At 59.4% G+C, this 15,691-nt stretch overlaps 1 protein-coding gene across 10 annotated transcripts in view; it reads left to right on the forward strand.

Moving 5' to 3' along the window:
* Positions 1-15,691, forward strand: part of BAIAP2 (BAR/IMD domain containing adaptor protein 2) — a 38,940-nt gene that overhangs the window by 10,107 nt on the left and 13,142 nt on the right. For all 10 annotated transcript variants that reach the window (XR_001524473.2, XR_001524472.2, XM_033518646.1 and 7 more), the window contains exons 4-6: positions 6,578-6,639; positions 7,003-7,074; positions 7,311-7,448. Coding sequence is in view for 8 of the 10 variants with exons in the window: in XM_033518646.1 (XP_033374537.1) it covers positions 6,578-6,639; positions 7,003-7,074; positions 7,311-7,448 (272 nt within the window). In the remaining 2 variants the exon portion in view is untranslated. The remainder of the gene's footprint in view (positions 1-6,577; positions 6,640-7,002; positions 7,075-7,310; positions 7,449-15,691) is intronic.

The following is a 15,691-nucleotide window of genomic DNA, read 5'->3' on the forward strand; positions in this document are numbered from 1 at the left end:
TCCATCCCTCCCGCAGCTCTGGCTCAGCGGCGATGGCAAAGTGCTCATTAAAGCATCTCTCCGGGGCAGGCAATTAACAGAGAGGTTGAGCTGAAACGACTCTAAAGGCTGAAGGAGCCGGGGAGCAGCCCCTGGGCTCTGGGTTTGGTGTCAGACCCCGCTCCCCCCAGCCCTGCTGCTGCCTCGGAATTGTGCTGGGAAAGCAGTAAGTGTCTATGGAAACCGAGTCGTGGATTAAAGCTGCCTGCAGCAATCTGCTCGTGTTTAATAAATAAAACAAAGAGCTCTGTGTGCTGCGAGGGCTGGGAGGGAGCTGCCGCTGCCTCTCTGGGGCTCAGGGACTCCCCAGCTCTGCCTCCTGCAAGGGACCTTTGGGGCAGCCTGAGCAGAGGGCAGGAGCTTGGGGACCCCCACTTCAGACCTGGATTTGGGGACTTCTGGCCTTGGTTCCTCGCCGAAGGACAAGGTTTTGATGTCCTTGTGTGGAGCTGTGTGTGGCTCGAGTATTTTGGGGATGAAAAGGTTTCCAAATCAGTGCTCCTTCCCCTGCTGGTGTGGACACATCCCAGGGAGGCTCCTCAGCCTCGTGCTCTGCTGATCCTGCTGATATTTGCTGTGGCAGCTGCTCCGGGCAGGAGAAAGTTGAGATCAAATTTCTGGCTGCAGCTCAGTGGAGCTGATAACAGCTGGGCCACAGCCCCCACCCAGATGTGCAAACAGGGGCTGGCAGCTCCTCTGGGTCGGGGCTGCCCGAGGTGCAGCTTTTCCTGGGAACACCTTTTGCCTTACGGCTCCTGGGCTGGGAATGCCGACAGTGCCGGGAAGGGGCTCGGGGATATTTCATAGGATCACACACTGGTTTGGGCTGGAAGGGACCCTAAAGCCACCCAGAGCCACCCCAGCCATGGCAGGGACACCTCCCACTGTCCCAGGGTGCTCTGAGCCCCGTCCAGCCTGGGCACTGCCAGGGATCCAGGGGAATTCATTTAGAGCAGCAAACAGGAATTCTCCCAGTGCTGCTCCCATGAATGTTGTGCCCCCCAGCTCCCTCCCTGGGTGGGATTTTCTTCCATGAGTTTGGAGGGAAAACTGCTTCAAGATGGCATCCACAGTGGGATGGTGTGGAACTGCAGCTCATGTTCCCTGCCCCCATGGACAGAAATTTGGGATAAATGTTTCCCCCAAACCCTCTCTTTGTTCTTTCCCCCAAACTCCTCTCTCTGTCCCAGCCCAGCCCTGCGGTGCTGCAGGTTTGTCTCGTGGGACACGGAGCCCTCTGGAGCTCTGCTCCGGGCTCAGCTCCTGCCTGTGGGGCTGTTTAAGCACTGTGCATTTTTCCTAAATTCCCCATCAGATTTTAGGGACTGTGTGCAGACGGGATAATCCCGCCTGGGAATGGAAAAGTGGCGATAATAAGGATAACAATGCACCCGAGCTGTAATCGGCTCTGGGGGCTGAGTTTTCAGGTACAAGTGTCTGGTGGGGCCTGTCTGAACCCCAGTGCCGAGGTTTGGGGGGTGCAGAACGGGGTTTTGGGGTGTTCTTAACCCCAGAGGTGCTCTGAGCTCCTCAGGGGGGAGCTGGCACTGTCCCAGAGCAGCACAAGGGTCGCTTTGCTCTGTGCATTCCCTGCTGGCTTTTGGGATCAGGTCTGTGCCCACAGGTGCCCTTGAGAGAGGCTCCTGGGGCTGTTCCTCACCCCTCGGTGCTTGTGGCAGTGCCTTTAGGGAAGATAAACTGCTCTGAGGGCAACAGGGATGGTTTGTAGCCCCTTCCAAGAAGCTCCAGCCTCATGCAGGAGTCCTCAGGTGACTTTGGTCCTTGTCCAGCTCCTGCCTGGGTCCCTTGGATGCTGCTCAAAATGTCGTTTCTTTTGTCCTCCTTGAAAACTGGGCCATGACAAAGTCAAGGAAAGGGGTTTTCTTCTCCTGGTGAGCAGAGCTGGAGTCATTTCCCACGGGAGGCTGGGGCAGCAGCACCTGCAGGGCTGCAGCTGGATTTTGCTCAGCACTTGTTTCTGGGAGCTCCCTGAAGCTGCTCTGGGTGCCACTGCAGGCTGTGAAAGGGCAGTAATTACTCAACTGTTGTTGAGCTGCAAGGAGCCCCTGGCACATCATTTTTATTTCCACAATAAAATCAGGATGTGGCACCTTCATGGCTTGGATGAGATTTTCCACCTCCTCCAGTTCCACACGTCCCACTGTCCCAGCCTGCTCCAAGGCCTGATCTTGGACACTTCCAGGCATCCAGGGGCATCCCTGGCTTCAGGCTCTGTCCCCTGCAGCTCTGGGCCTGTCCCAGCTCCAGGTGATCCTGAGGCTTTGTGCTGCAGCAGGTGCTGTGGGAGCAGGGCTGGATCTGTTCATGGTTTTGTGTTGCTTTGGGCAGGTGTCTCCTGCAGCAGCGAGGAGCGGGCACAGATCCCACCATGTGGAGCCCTGAGGGGGATTGGGGACTGCTGGAGCTGCTGCTGCCCACTGGGAACCACTCAGGCCACACACAGAGCTCCAGGAAATATTTTCCTGTGATTTGTGGCAGTGTCCCTGCTGTGGGGGTGAGCTCCTGCCTGCGAGCCGAGATCTTTGTGGCCATCCCTTAAATTCAGCCTCAGCAATTCGCTGACGCCTTGTGGGTGCCGGCTTTGTGCTGGTGGAAGGAAGGAGGCTGCAGGAGTGGGCTTGCCGAGGGTGCAGAGACACGAGACAATCCTCTCAAAGCCTTCTGCTGCCTCAGGACGGGCTTTTCCTCTGCCTCCATCCCTGCCACGAGGAGCAGGCGGCCGGGGCTCCTTCTCCCCAAGCTGTGTTTGTGGTGGAGGGCTGTAAATGAGCATCTGTGAGGAGCATGTGGCCTGGCTGGGGCTCCCAGCGTGTGGCAGATGTGTGAAACGTCTGGGTGTCACCTTCCCCAGCGATGGTGACAGCTTCCAGGATTCCCACCTGCCGTGTGCCTGGGAAGGATCCTGCAGGGATTTGGGGGGATGGAGGGGCCCTGTGTGTGTCCACGGGCTGGTTCCTGCGTCCAGCAGCGCTGGGGGGAGCTCGGCAGGTTCGAGGAGGGGTTTTGTGTGGCCAGCTCCAGGTGCTGGAGGTGTTTGCTGCCCCTCTGGAGCTGCCAGCGTGGCAGAGGGATGGGGTCTGGGGGCCAGGCTGGGCACTCAGGGCTGTTTAACGAACCAGTGCCACCAGTATGGCTCCTGCCACTGCACTGGGGCTCACTGGGCTGTGCATCCTGCTGCACATCCAGGACTGGGCCCCATCCAGGGCTCTGGGGGGCCAGGGAATATCCCAGTCTCCGATGGTGATCCCTGCTGAAAGGAGCAATGACAACTGGCCAGCCCTGGAGCCAGGTACCAGGAGCTGGGAACCAAAGCCCCAGGGTGCCTTGGGAAGCTTCTGCTTTTCCCTTGACCTGGTCTCTTGATAAATAAATAAATGAAAAGAAATAAAAAATGCCTTCAGCCGTGCCAGGCGGGGCTGGAGCAGCGCTGACGAGTGGCTGATGAATTATCAGCACATCGCCCAGTCCTCCGGGGCTGGCACAAGTGAAACCCTTGTGGAGGGAGAGGAAAGGGATGAGTCAGCGTGGAGAAGCTGATTGTTTCCCCACACTCGTCTCCTTCCCACTGCACAGGGATCTCAGCAGTGCCTCACGGAGCCTCGGCTGGGCTGGGAGAGCTCCCTGGCCCTGGGGAGCTGCTCTGGGCCGGGGCTGTGAGCCTGGGGCAGACTCTGCTGCTCAGAGGGAAGAGCAAAAGAAGCTGCAGAAGTTTCCAGTGGGATTGTTGAGGCTGGAAAAGCCCTCAGGATCAGAGAGCCCTGCCATGCACTGGGGTTTGCCTTGAATGTGTCTGCCTGAGAGCTCCAGCACCGCTCTGCTGTGTGAGCTGGGTTATTGCTGCCTGGCTTTTAGGGGATGTGCCCAAGTCCTGAGCCCAGAGGCTGCTGCTGGGAGAGGGTCCCCCGGGCCCTGGCCACCATCTCCTGCTGCCCTTGCAGGACAGCCTGGGCTGCTCCAGCCCTGCACACGTTCATTGATTAATGCATTTGGTATTTTTATTAGGAATGGCCCATATCCTGTTTTAGAGGGGAGTCAAAAAATACCCCTTGAGCCTCTGACAGCTGCAAAGCAACCCCTGAGAGCTGGGTTCCAGCGCTTCCCCCTGTGCAGGGGCAGTGGCTCCCGTGCTGGCAGCGGGGACAGCAGGGATGTGGAACAACCTGTTCGCCTGTTGTGGGCAGGGTGTGGAAGGGAAGGGCCCACAAAAGCTGCTATAGTTGTGCTCCCAGAGCGATACTGTGAGTCAGCCTCGAGCAGCAGCTCCTCCTCCCGGCTCCCCGGCAGCCTGCGGGGAGCGGAGAGCCCCGGCTCTGCCTCCTGCCCTTCCCGCCTGCGTTTGGACCTCTGGGTGTAGCCGGGATGCTTCACCCGGGCGTTCTTCACCTGGAGGAGGTGTGTTTTGGCAGCTCGGTGCTCCCGAGCTCCTGTCCTGCCGCACAAAGGGAGTTCAGGGTTTTATTTACAAATCCCTGCTGCAGCACGGCCCTGGCGTGGGTGGCAGTGCTGCTGCCAGGGCGTGTGCCCAGCTCCGTGGGGTGGTCCCCCCGGAATTTCACACTGGAAACCCTGGCACGGCGCCACAGGATCTTTGCCAAGGAGAATTTTGGGGTGTTTAGGCTTTGCAGCTACCGTGGTATCCCTTAGTGACGGCTGAGCCTCATCCCTGCAGCTCCGGGCGGGGTTTGGGGTGAGATGTGCCACAGCCTCTCCCGGGCTGTGTTTTTTGGGGAGCAGCTGATGCCCTGCAGGTGCCAGAGGTGCTCTGTGGGATTTCACACCCTGCTGCTGCTGCTGCTGCTGCTTTTAGGGGATTTAGATCAAATCCTGCCCCCAGCCAGGCTTCCCAGAGCCTGGAGCTGTTCTTTGGGGCAGGAGTGCAGCTGCCTTCCTGGGCTGGGGGGACACAGCCAGGCTGTGCTGTGGGAAAAGCTCCGGGTGCTGCCGGCTCTGATGTGGGGCTGGAGCGTGGGGAGCCGAGGGAGAGGTGGTGCAGGAGAAAGTGGAACCCAAAGATGGATATCAGCTCTGAGAGACACACCACGAGCCGCTGGGAACGGGCCAGGTCCCGGGAGAGGAACGTGGGAGGGGGCAGAGCCCTCTTGTCCCAGAGCAGGGGTACCAGGGCTGGATTTGGGGACATGGGTGTTACTCCTGGGTGCCCCAGTCCCTGCTCTGGGCTGGGTCAGGAGCTCTGTGACAGTGGCCAGAGTCCCCAGCCAGCGCTGCCGGGATTTCCACTCCTGCCACACGGGAAGGGAGAGGGACAGGGGGTGGTGCAGGCTTTGGGAATGATGAGAGATCCACCCTTGCACTGATACCCCCTGACAGAGCCGTGGGAATTCGGGCACTTCCCAGCACTGAGCCCAAGCAGGAGCGATTTCCCAGCCTGGAGCTCCCTGCTCGTGGGTGCTGGCCGGGCATGAGGGCTCAGCTCTGCACCCCGAGAACCCGCTGGAAAAACCTCGGCACACAGGGCTGAGGAAAAAATCATCTTCCTCACGGGGAAGGAGCAGAGCTGCAGCCTGGCTGTCTGCTCAGCCCTCACTGCAGGGCACAGGGGACACAGGGGACACAGGGGACACAGGGGGGGACACAGGGGGGACACAGGGGACACAGGGGGGGACACAGGGGACACAGGGGACACAGAGGACACAGGGGGGGACACAAGGGGACACAGGGGGGGCACAGGAGGACGGAGGTGCTGCTATGAACAGGGCCAGGAGAGCAGCTCCTTTGTAAAAGGCCCCCAGTGCCGCAGGTGTTGACACCCCCATGGGTCCCCATGGGCCTGGGGACATGGGGGGACAGGCTGGGGGCTGGGGCTGGCCCTGGGGCTGGCCTGGGAGAGGCTCCCACTCGTTCCCTTGCCCCAGTGAGATGCTGGCTTTTCATCTGCAGACGGCTCCACAGAGGTTGGGAGCCTCGTGGGAAGCTACAACCTGCCGTGCTGGGAGGGAAAGCTTCCAAACTCAGCCCTGAAAAGTGCTGACAGAGCTGGGCTGTCCCCATGGCACGCTCTGATCCAGAGACAGGGCTCTTGGTGCTGGCTCTGTTCCTAAAAGATGCTCCTGTGTGTGTGTGCCTGGCTCCAGCCACGCTGAGGCTTCTGCTGAGCCAGGCCACAGCCCTTCCTCCAGGAACAGCGCTGGGTGTGGGGCTGCAGCCCTGCTCCGGGAAAGAAAAATTAAAGGAAGTGGCAGAACAGAGCTGGGATTCCTTGGCTGCAGTGGGGATCCCAGGGCTTAGCCCTGTGTTCTGTGAGCTGCTCCGAGTGCCAGGGCTGTGTGTCCCTGTGCTGGGCCTGGGGAACAAGGGCTGTCCCTGGTGCTGGGGTCCTGCTGCTCATCCTTGTTCCCTCCCTGCCTCACGAGGTTGGTTACCTGTGGGAGTGGCTCAGGTGAGCGTTGGCTCATTGCAGCTCCCCAGAGGTGGGCACGGGGGTACTGCAGGGGCCTGTCCCAGCCCTGGGGTGTCCCCGAGCTCGCTGCCTCAAACCCTCCCTGTCGTGTCTCTGCAGGGGATGTGCTCTTCCAGATGGCAGAGGTGCACAGGCAGATCCAGAACCAGCTGGAGGAGATGGTGAGTGCCCAGCCCGCCGTGCCAGGGTCCCTGTGGGTGGAAAATGCTCTTCTGTGCCTTGTCCAGATGACACCAACCCTTCTGCCGTGGATTTGCTAAGCTCCAAAGGGTCTGCACTGCTTGGGCATCCTCTTCAGCCCTGCTGGGCTCTCTCTGAGCTGCTCTCAGCCTGTGCAGCCCTGCTGGGCTCTCTCTGAGCTGTTCTCAGCCTCTTCAGCCCTGCTGGGCTCTCTCTGAGCGTGTCCCTCGCTGCTCTCAGCCTGTGCAGCCCTGCTCTGGTGCCCTCCCCGGTGCCATCTGCTGCTCCCCAGGCGGGCTCTGCCAGTCCTCCCCAAGCACTTTGTGTTTTCTTCCTCCCTGCAGCTCAAATCCTTCCACAACGAGCTCCTGACGCAGCTGGAGCAGAAGGTGGAGCTGGACTCCCGGTACCTGAGTGTGAGTTACGTGTGTGTGAGTCTGGTACAACCCCGGCTTCAGGGCTCCCTGGCTGTCCCCCATCACCTGCTCCCTGCTGGGGATGTCACCTGTCCCTGCTCCCAGACGGGTCCCCGGTGTCACCCACACACAGGACAGCCCCGGGCTTTGGGAATCCCGCTTCCCCAGGGGCTCTGCTTGTTTCTGTCCCTCCTCGGCAGCAGCCGAAGCTCAGAACTGTCTCCTGTCACATCCAGGCTGCGCTGAAGAAGTACCAGACAGAGCAGAGGAGCAAGGGGGACTCCCTGGACAAGTGCCAGGCAGAGCTGAAGAAACTTCGCAAGAAGAGCCAGGGCAGCAAGAACCCGCAGAAATACTCGGACAAGGAGCTGCAGGTAAGAGCCCGGGCTGGGAACACGGGGTGCTGACCCTGCTCCAGCCTGCCTGGGGAACAGCCCCAGTGGATGGGTCATTCCTGCCTGGGGAACACCAGGAAGGTGTTTTATTGTGTCTTTTCTGTGCTGGGAGGTGCTGGGACAGGGCTGGAAGTGCTGGAGCAGGGCTGGAAGTGCTGGAGCAGGGCTGGGACAGGGCTGGAAGTGCTGGGATGGTGCTGGAAGTGCTGGGATGGTGCTGGAAGTGCTGGGATGGGGCTGGAAGTGCTGAGGCAGGGCTGGAAGTGCTGGGACGGGGCTGGAAGTGCTGGGATGGGGCTGGAAGTGCTGGAGCAGGGCTGGAAGTGCTGGAGCAGGGCTGGAAGTGCTGGGATGGGGCTGGAAGTGCTGGAGCAGGGCTGGAAGTGCTGGAGCAGGGCTGGAAGTGCTGAGGCAGGGCTGGAAGTGCTGGAGCAGGGCTGGGAGGTGCCAGAACACTCCTCAGTGTCCATCCTGCTGTGCTGGGGGCTCTGCTGTGCTCAGCCTAAACCACTTCTGAGCGTGGTGTCCCCACAAGTCCCGGCACTGAAATTGCTGCTGAGCAAGAAGAGCCCTGCCAGGGCCGAGCCCAGCGTGGGGAACACGGGGATCAGAGCCCTGTCACCCCTCCTGCAGGAGCTGGGACAGCAGAAGGGAACTGCTGACAGAGGCAGCCCTGTGCTGCCAGCCCCGGGGCAGGGATCCCACAGCACGAGGAGGAGGGGGAGGAGGAGGAGGAGGAGGAGGAGGAGGAGGAGGACGAAGGAATCCACCCCAGCTGGGTGGGCTGAGCCTCCTGCTGTGGTGTGGCAGGGATGGGGCAGCCCTGTCAGCACAGCTCTGCGGGCAGGGAAACAGGATCAGACGCTCATTCCCTTTAATCTTTCAGCAGTAAAAGTATTTAGGAAGTGCTTATCTCCGAAAAAGCCTTATGATGGCTTTGGAGCTTACAGAGCAATGAGACCCTTCCAACTCTGATATTCTGTGATTCCTCTGTGTGCCTGCTCTGCTGCGCTCGGCGGGGGCTGCCTTTGCCTTAGATCTCAACACAAAGCTGAAATTGCTGAATGCAGCCAAGAGGGCACTTCCCCTCTCTTCTCTGCTGACTGCAGAGCTGGTGTTTCCTCAGCAGAAAAAAAAGGGTTTGGGGGCACTCCCAGACACTGCTGTCACCTCTGCCTGGGCACTGGAGACAGGGGCATTGCAGCAAGCGGGGTCCAGCCTGGAGCTGGTGGGTGCTGGCCTGAGGAGAGAGCCTCGTCCAGGCCTTTGGGAGCTGAAACTGGGCTTTGGGGAGCTGAAACCAGGTTTGAGAGGATCAGGAGCACCTACAGAGCTTTGTGGGGCTTTGCTTTCCTCAGCCTGGTTAAAGCAGAGCCACTGGTTTGTTGAGCTGGCCCAAAGCCACCCCTGTGGCCACTTGCCAAACCTCTGGTGGTCTCCTCGGAGCTGCTGAAGCACCTGGGGAGGGTTTTGGGATGCTGATGGCTGCGCCAGGCTGGTGCCTGGGGACCACAGACCCACCAGCCAGGGCTGCCTGGAGTCTCCTAATGGGCTGTGGCTGCTTCCTTCTCTCCTCGTGGGAGAAGCTGCTGTTGATGGAAGTGTCACCTCCTTGGAGGCAGCAATAACATCTTGCTCTTCTGAAGGCTCGTGCCCGTGCAGCTGCTGGAGCAGCCGCCAGCCTGGAGTCTGATGCTCTGTCATCATCTTCCTTCATATTTAATGCTCTGGGAAGCAGAACTGCTCCTTTCTGCCTCTTCACCACTTGTGGAGTGACCACATCCTGTCATCACCTGCCGGAGCTGGGTGGGTGAGACACGTGGTGGCAGCAGCAGGACTGTCCTGCAGGGACCTGCGGGTTTATGTAACGTTTGTCAGAGTGAGAGCAGGTCTGGGGCTGCCCAGGCTCTGCTTTTGGCAGAGGACAGCCCTTGTCTGGCTGTGTTTCCACGCTGCTAAATCAATCAGAGAGCCCAGTTAAACATCTCACCTGTTCAATTCAGCTGTTCCCACCTTAATAAAGCAGAAATAAACCCTGGAGCTCAGCAGGGACCGCACACAGCAGTGGCTGGGGAGCAGGGGGTTGAGGGGGTGATGCAGGAGGTTTCTCCTGAGCTGCACCAGCCCCTCATTGCACGGACAGAGCCGGGCCAGCCTCGTCTGCACGTCCCAGCTCCCCTGGCTGCTGTCTCGTGCTGGTTTTGTGGAGTTTTCCAGACGAGTGCTGCAGCATGGAGTGGCTGAGGAGTTCAGACACCTCGTGGTGTGTGGCCCAGACGACTCACGTGGCTCTAAACCAGCTCCAAGTGGCAGCAGGCTGCAGGAGTGACGTGCCAGCTCCCAAGCCCTGTCTGTCATGGTCAGCACGCTGTGGTTGGGGGTTGTTGCTGCTGAGTGTCACACTAAGCCAGGTTTTATTCCTTATGAATCAGTCCTGAGCTGCTGTTCCACACCAGGAGTGAGGGCTGAGAGCTTCACGTGGCTCATCTTCCCCGTGGAGTGACTGAGATGGGGCTTGACCCGTGCTGAAAACCGGGAGAACAAACCAATTCCGTTCACTTCACATCTCTGATGAAGAAGAATGAAAACAATATTAAGATTAAGCAATCACCAAGGAAGCTCAAGTGCTGTAATTCCATTAAAGGCTGGTTGTGATCAGGCCGTGAAATCAAGGTCATGATGGGTTTGGGACCTGGATTGAATCAGCAGCTCAGCAATGAAGTTATGTTGGTTCAAAGTATTTATCAAATCATATTAGCGCTGTAAGCAATTGGATTTCTGCATCGGGCTGAGACAAAACTGGCTGTAATTCAGCCTAAACAGCAATGCTGGGGCTGTCTGTTTGTCCTGAAAGGCTGTGCCTGACCCAGGTGACAGTGGGTGACCCTGGTGGGCAGTGGGGGCCGAGCTCTGCCTTCACCCTCCCCTGCTCCCATGGGAATGTTCTGAGCATTAAACACCACTGTGCCAAATGACCTGTGGGGTTTCATAGATTTTGTCATTGAAACCTCATTTGGGTATTCCCATCAGGAGAAATAATTTTAGGTGTAGGTCGTCAGGAAGCTCCAAATGACACGGAGCTCGCACAAACCAGGTTAGGAGGTTTGTGTGAAAGTCAAACAGGGGAGGACTCCAAGCTCAGCGGCTCCAGGTGACTCTCTCCAGGTTTGACTGGGATTTAGGCTGAGGGAGGACATGCCCAAACCCAGCAAGGGAAGAGGAGCCCCTTTCAGTATCTAAAGAGGCTCCAGGAGAGCTGGAGAGGGACTTTGGACAAGGTCTGCAGTGCCAGGACAGGGGAATGGCTCCCCACTGCCAGAGGGCAGGGTTAGGTGGGATATTGGGGAGAAATCCTTCCCTGTGAGGGGGTGAGACCCTGGCACAGGTGCCCAGAGGAGCTGTGGCTGCCCCTGGATCCCTGGAAGTGTTCCTGGAAGTGGCTGTGCAGCTCAGGGCTGTGAAATCCGTGCCTGGAGCTGCTGCTCTGGGGTGTTCTGTATGGAGGGAACGTTTCAGGCAGGAGAAGGGGAAGTGCCTGCAGAGCCGGCTGGAGCCAGCGCTCCCACTGCTCTGCTCTCTGGATTTTATGTAACAGCACATGTGTGTGCAGGGCAGGGCTGGGGCTGCTGCAGATGTGACCATAACGAGGGGAGACAGCCCTTCCCGGGGGAGGAAGGCAGCCTGGCGTCCCTGGAGCACCAGGGCTCTCGGGGTTGGCTCCCCAGGATCCGCTCTGCCTTTCCCATCGCCTCGGATAACCATCAGCAGCCGTGCCCAGCATCCCCACGCAGCTCTGGCTGGAGCAGGCTGCTGGGCAGCACATCAGGGCCTCCCCTTGTCCTGGTGCTGTGCAGGGCAGGGTGAGGCTGTGCCCTCCCTGGGGCTCTGCTGGGCCTCTGTGCTTCCAGGGCTTTGCAGGGTCAGTGTCCCACACAAGGTGACAGCAGTGGCCATCCCTTGCTGTGGGGCTGTTGTTTGATTTGCCATATTACAGGAGAGCCTGGCTCAGGGCTCATCCCCAGCTCTGCTCTCCTTCCCAGCTCTGGAAGAGCCTCGGGTACCCCCGGGCTGGGATCCAGCATCGCTGTGCCAGCCTTGGTGACACACTTGGGTCCTGTGTGGGGCTGCAGAGCCGGGAGGGGACACTGCCTCCCCCGGGGCTGCTCCAGGGTCTGCCAGCCTCACAAGGAGAAATTTCTGGGAATGAGGAAAAGCTGTCGGGGCTGAGGATCCCTGGCTGCTTGCTCTGCTCATTTTGCCTCTGTGCTGTGGTGGGGTTCCAGCAGGTTTGCCTTGAGTCTGTTCAGATGCTCTTTCCCTGCTATTCAACCTAACTCCTTTTTTATCTTATCCCATTTCCAGCAATTCTCCCTCGTGGCTGCCTAAACAAACCCTCCCTTCTCTCCATGTTTACTCCTTCCAGGTATTTCAGCATCGACCAGCACAGTCCTCTCTCTTCCCTGACCTTTCCTTTCTCTTTTCCCACTGCTCTGTGCCGCTGGTCCTGACCAACCCCTGCTTGGGATGGAGCTGGAGCTGGCACAGCCACTGCTGGACAGAAGTGTGCCTGCCACGTGCTCCCCTTGGCTTTCTGGTCCCCAAACTCCTGGCTGTGCTGTGACCCCAAGGCAGCTCCTGCCTGCTGGGGGTCCCCTTTGTTCCCTGGGGCTTGGCTCAGCCTGCTCAGTGCCAAACACACTGAGGAGGATCCGTGGTGATGGTTTCTGTGGAGCTCAGCACTGCCCTTGGCTCGTGTTGCCCGTGTTTGCACGTTCCTGGCTGGGCTGGAAGCTTTGAGCTCATTTCCCAGCGAGGCCGTGGTTATCAAAGGCTGGAGCTCGGAGCTGCCCCACCTGCGCTGACAGCAGCGTGTGCTCCACACAACTCGGGGCTTGACATTTCTCAGCTGCTCTTTGATCTTCTCCCTCCCTGAGCTGTCACCGTGGGGCTGGGGAGGTGGCAGGGCTGTGTGTCCTGGCTTTCTGTGCGGGCTGACAGTGGCTGCTCGAGCTGGGACTTGGCAGCAGCTCCTTCCCTTTTCATCTGCTCGTGTTCCTAATTCTCCGTCTGACCCGGGGGGGGACTGCCCTCGGCTCTGGAGCGGGGTCTGGCTCCAGCAGCGCTCGTGTGCCCGGCTCGGGGGGTCCTGGCTGAGCCCCCACAGCCGGGGGTGCCCCAGGAGCGGGCAGGAGCCCCGGCTGTGCCAGCCTGGCCCCGTGGCACCATCCTGTGCCAAAGCCTGTGCCCGGCGCCGCCGCGCGCTGACACTGCTAATTAGGTCAGCGGCTCCCGGTGAAATGGAAGTGGATGCAGCAGGAGGGGGGGTGGCACGGGGGAGTTATTTGAGGCCTCTCCAACCTAGAAACCCAGAAAAGATTTTCTGGAGCTGTTGGGTGGCTCTGGGGTGTGTGCTCTGGCTTCAGGCGCGACCACCACCCTGCCTGCCTTCCCTGCCTGCTCCCAGCACAAACGGGGCTTCTTTTTCCTCCTTCAGACTGGGAGTTTTATTTAGATGATTCTTAAAATGTGAAGCTGACAACTTTGATCAAAGTCTCAATTTACAATGCAGGGCTTGAGCAGTTTGTGCCTGTCAGTGGGGTCTTGGGGAAGCTGCTGAGCCTGGCAGGGAAGCACCTTCCCCCAGCCTTACAGGGGATCGGGTCATGCCAAGCTGAGAAGAGTGTTTGGCTGTGGTTCAGAGCGTGGGGTGGCTGAGATTTCCCCCATTTCTGGGAAATGGAGACATGAGCAGCAGCCCTGGGGTCCTGGGGGGCACCTGGCTGCAGGTGAAGCCTCACTCCTGCGTGAGGCAGAGCTCCTCCTCGGAGTGTAGTCCCGAGATCTTACTCCATGCTTTGTGTGTTACTTTTCCCCCGTGCATCTGGCATATTTAAGAGGCTTTTTTATTTAAATTTGCCTTTCTGGGCGTTATCTGAAAGCCCACTGTCATTCTGAGCAAACCCAAACTAAAAACCACCTCGTGAACAAGGAGTGTCGCTCGCCATTTTGTGATGGAATAACGTGTAAAATCAAGGCTCTGGATAAATCAATGGCACACGGAGCATATTTACATAAAGTATATAAAGCTCTGAGTACTAAGTTTAGAGCGTGGGCTCTGTGCTCGCGGAGCGGCGTGTTCCGACTGGCTGTGACAAGCCTTTCCTCAGCACAGGAATTAGCAGGAGCCTTGCAAAACCAGCCTGGGAGCAGGGGTGTGAACAAGGCTTGGACCTGCGTATTTAAATCCTGGTGGAAGCTGGAGCTCTCCCGCTGCTAAGATCAGGGTTTCTCCCTGTGCTGTGGTGTCTGGGCTGGAGCCGTGCCGGGCCAGGGATGGTGATCCTGCAGGGAATCACGGCTGGATGGGCCTCGTGCTACTGAACCAAATTAGCTGGAGCTTTTCACTCCTCCCCTTCTCGTTCTTGATGGCCCAGTTAGTAAATTAAGCAGGATGGGTTTGGGGGATCGGGGTCTGTGCGTGCTCCTGCTATTTCAGGTGCTGCCAGGGTTGCGCTTTCCTTCCAGAAATGGGGCTCTGCAGGAGGGGGAGCGTTGTCCTGCCCCTTCCCCTGGGATAGAAACTTCTTGTGGAGCTGCCCGTAGTGCAGACGAGTGTGGGCAGCAGGGCTCGGTCCATCCCAGCACCTGGATATTCCCGGGAGCTCTGCTGCTCTCCAGACCGGCACCGGGGCATCCATTCCCCAGCTCCCATCTCCGCTGCCAGGCTGTGATGCCTGGTGCCTCTGGGCTCTGTCCCTGCGCTGTTCCCAGGCTAATAATACCCGGGAGGAGGCGGCGTGCTGCCGTCCCGAGCCCGCTGCGGGAGCGGTGCCTTCCCGAGCGCATCCTCCTCCGGCCGCCCGCATCGCTCCTCCGGGGCTTGCTGTGCCTGGGGCTGCTGCTGCCCCTTCCCGTGCTGGCACAGCCCCGCTGCTGCCCGGCTTCACAAGAGCCTGCCCTGTATCTTCGCTTCGGGGCGGTGCCAAAACCTCCATCGCTTCCCCTCGTGTGCCCGGTGGCATCGGCTCAGCTCCTTTCGCTGATTTCTCCTCATGACCAAGGGCGTTCGCCCTGGATTTTCTCATTTTGGAGGGAAAAATTCTCTTTGAAACAGGGCTGTTGGTTGCACACTATGTTTTTAATCCATTTCTCGCTGACTCCCTTTCCCTCTCGCAGGTTGGTGCAGTGTAGGGAGACCCAAAACCTGCTGGCTTGGCACGAGCCCTGCACGGGGTTTTACTGTCAGAGGGTGCTCGGAGCCAGGAGCAGGTCCAGCCCCAAAATAATCCCCCTTTGAAGTCTGGGATGTCTCTGAATCTTGTTGCTTTTGTTGGTTTGCTCCATTTTATGTTTCTGCTAATAAATATTGTAGCATGCTAAAAATAACTGATAACCGTGAAGAAGCAGCAAAGCTGCTTTGGGCCCTGAATTTCCAGTTTAATTCCCATCTCAGAGAAGCTTGGGCTGCCTGAAGCAGGTCCAGCCCTCCTGGGCTGGGGGTGTTGTGGCTTTCCAGTGTCGTGGTGCCGCCGTCCTAGGGAGGAGAAGGTGGCTTGGAGGTGTCTCAGTGTGGGATGGAGGTGCTGCTCTCAGAGCCTCGGTGGCTGCTGCCCCGGTGCCACATCGCAGGGGAAAACCAAAGCATCCAAAGGGATGGAGGGAGGAGAAGGTGCCGGGTCAGGGAGCTGGGGACACACGTTCTGTGTTCAGGGAGGCTGGCACAGCCCTGGAGTCCCCTGTGCCACCTTTCTGTCACACAGGGCAAACAGCCGGGTTCCCCCAGCCCAGCCCGTGTGCTGCTGCTGTGCCAGCGGTGTGGCACTGTCCTGGCACCGCCTCCGCGCCCCCCGTGCTGAATGCGGCCTGAAGCACTGCTTTAGGGGCACTGGTGGCACCACATGTGGCAGGGTCCCCGTGCCATCCTGCCCGGGCAGCAGGGGACATGCCGGAGCCGGTTTGTGCGCTGGCAGAGCCGAGCCGGGGGCTGCGGGGGCCGCTGCCGGTGCCGGGCACCCGGGGCAGCCCCCGGGAGCGCCTCCGAGCCCGGGTGGTGAGCGGGCGGCCGCTGGGTACAGCTCGTCCCGTGCAGCCCACGGCTGAGTCAGCGCCTCTGCGTGGGGGGCTCCGATGAGTAAGGGCGGGCTGGGGGGGCTGTGCAGGCACACGTGTCCCTGTGTCCCTGTGTGTGTCCCTGTGTGTGTCCCTGTGTGTGTCCCTGTGTC

This window comes from Parus major, chromosome 18 (genome assembly GCF_001522545.3).
Source record: "Parus major isolate Abel chromosome 18, Parus_major1.1, whole genome shotgun sequence".
NCBI classification, from domain to species: domain Eukaryota; kingdom Metazoa; phylum Chordata; class Aves; order Passeriformes; family Paridae; genus Parus; species Parus major.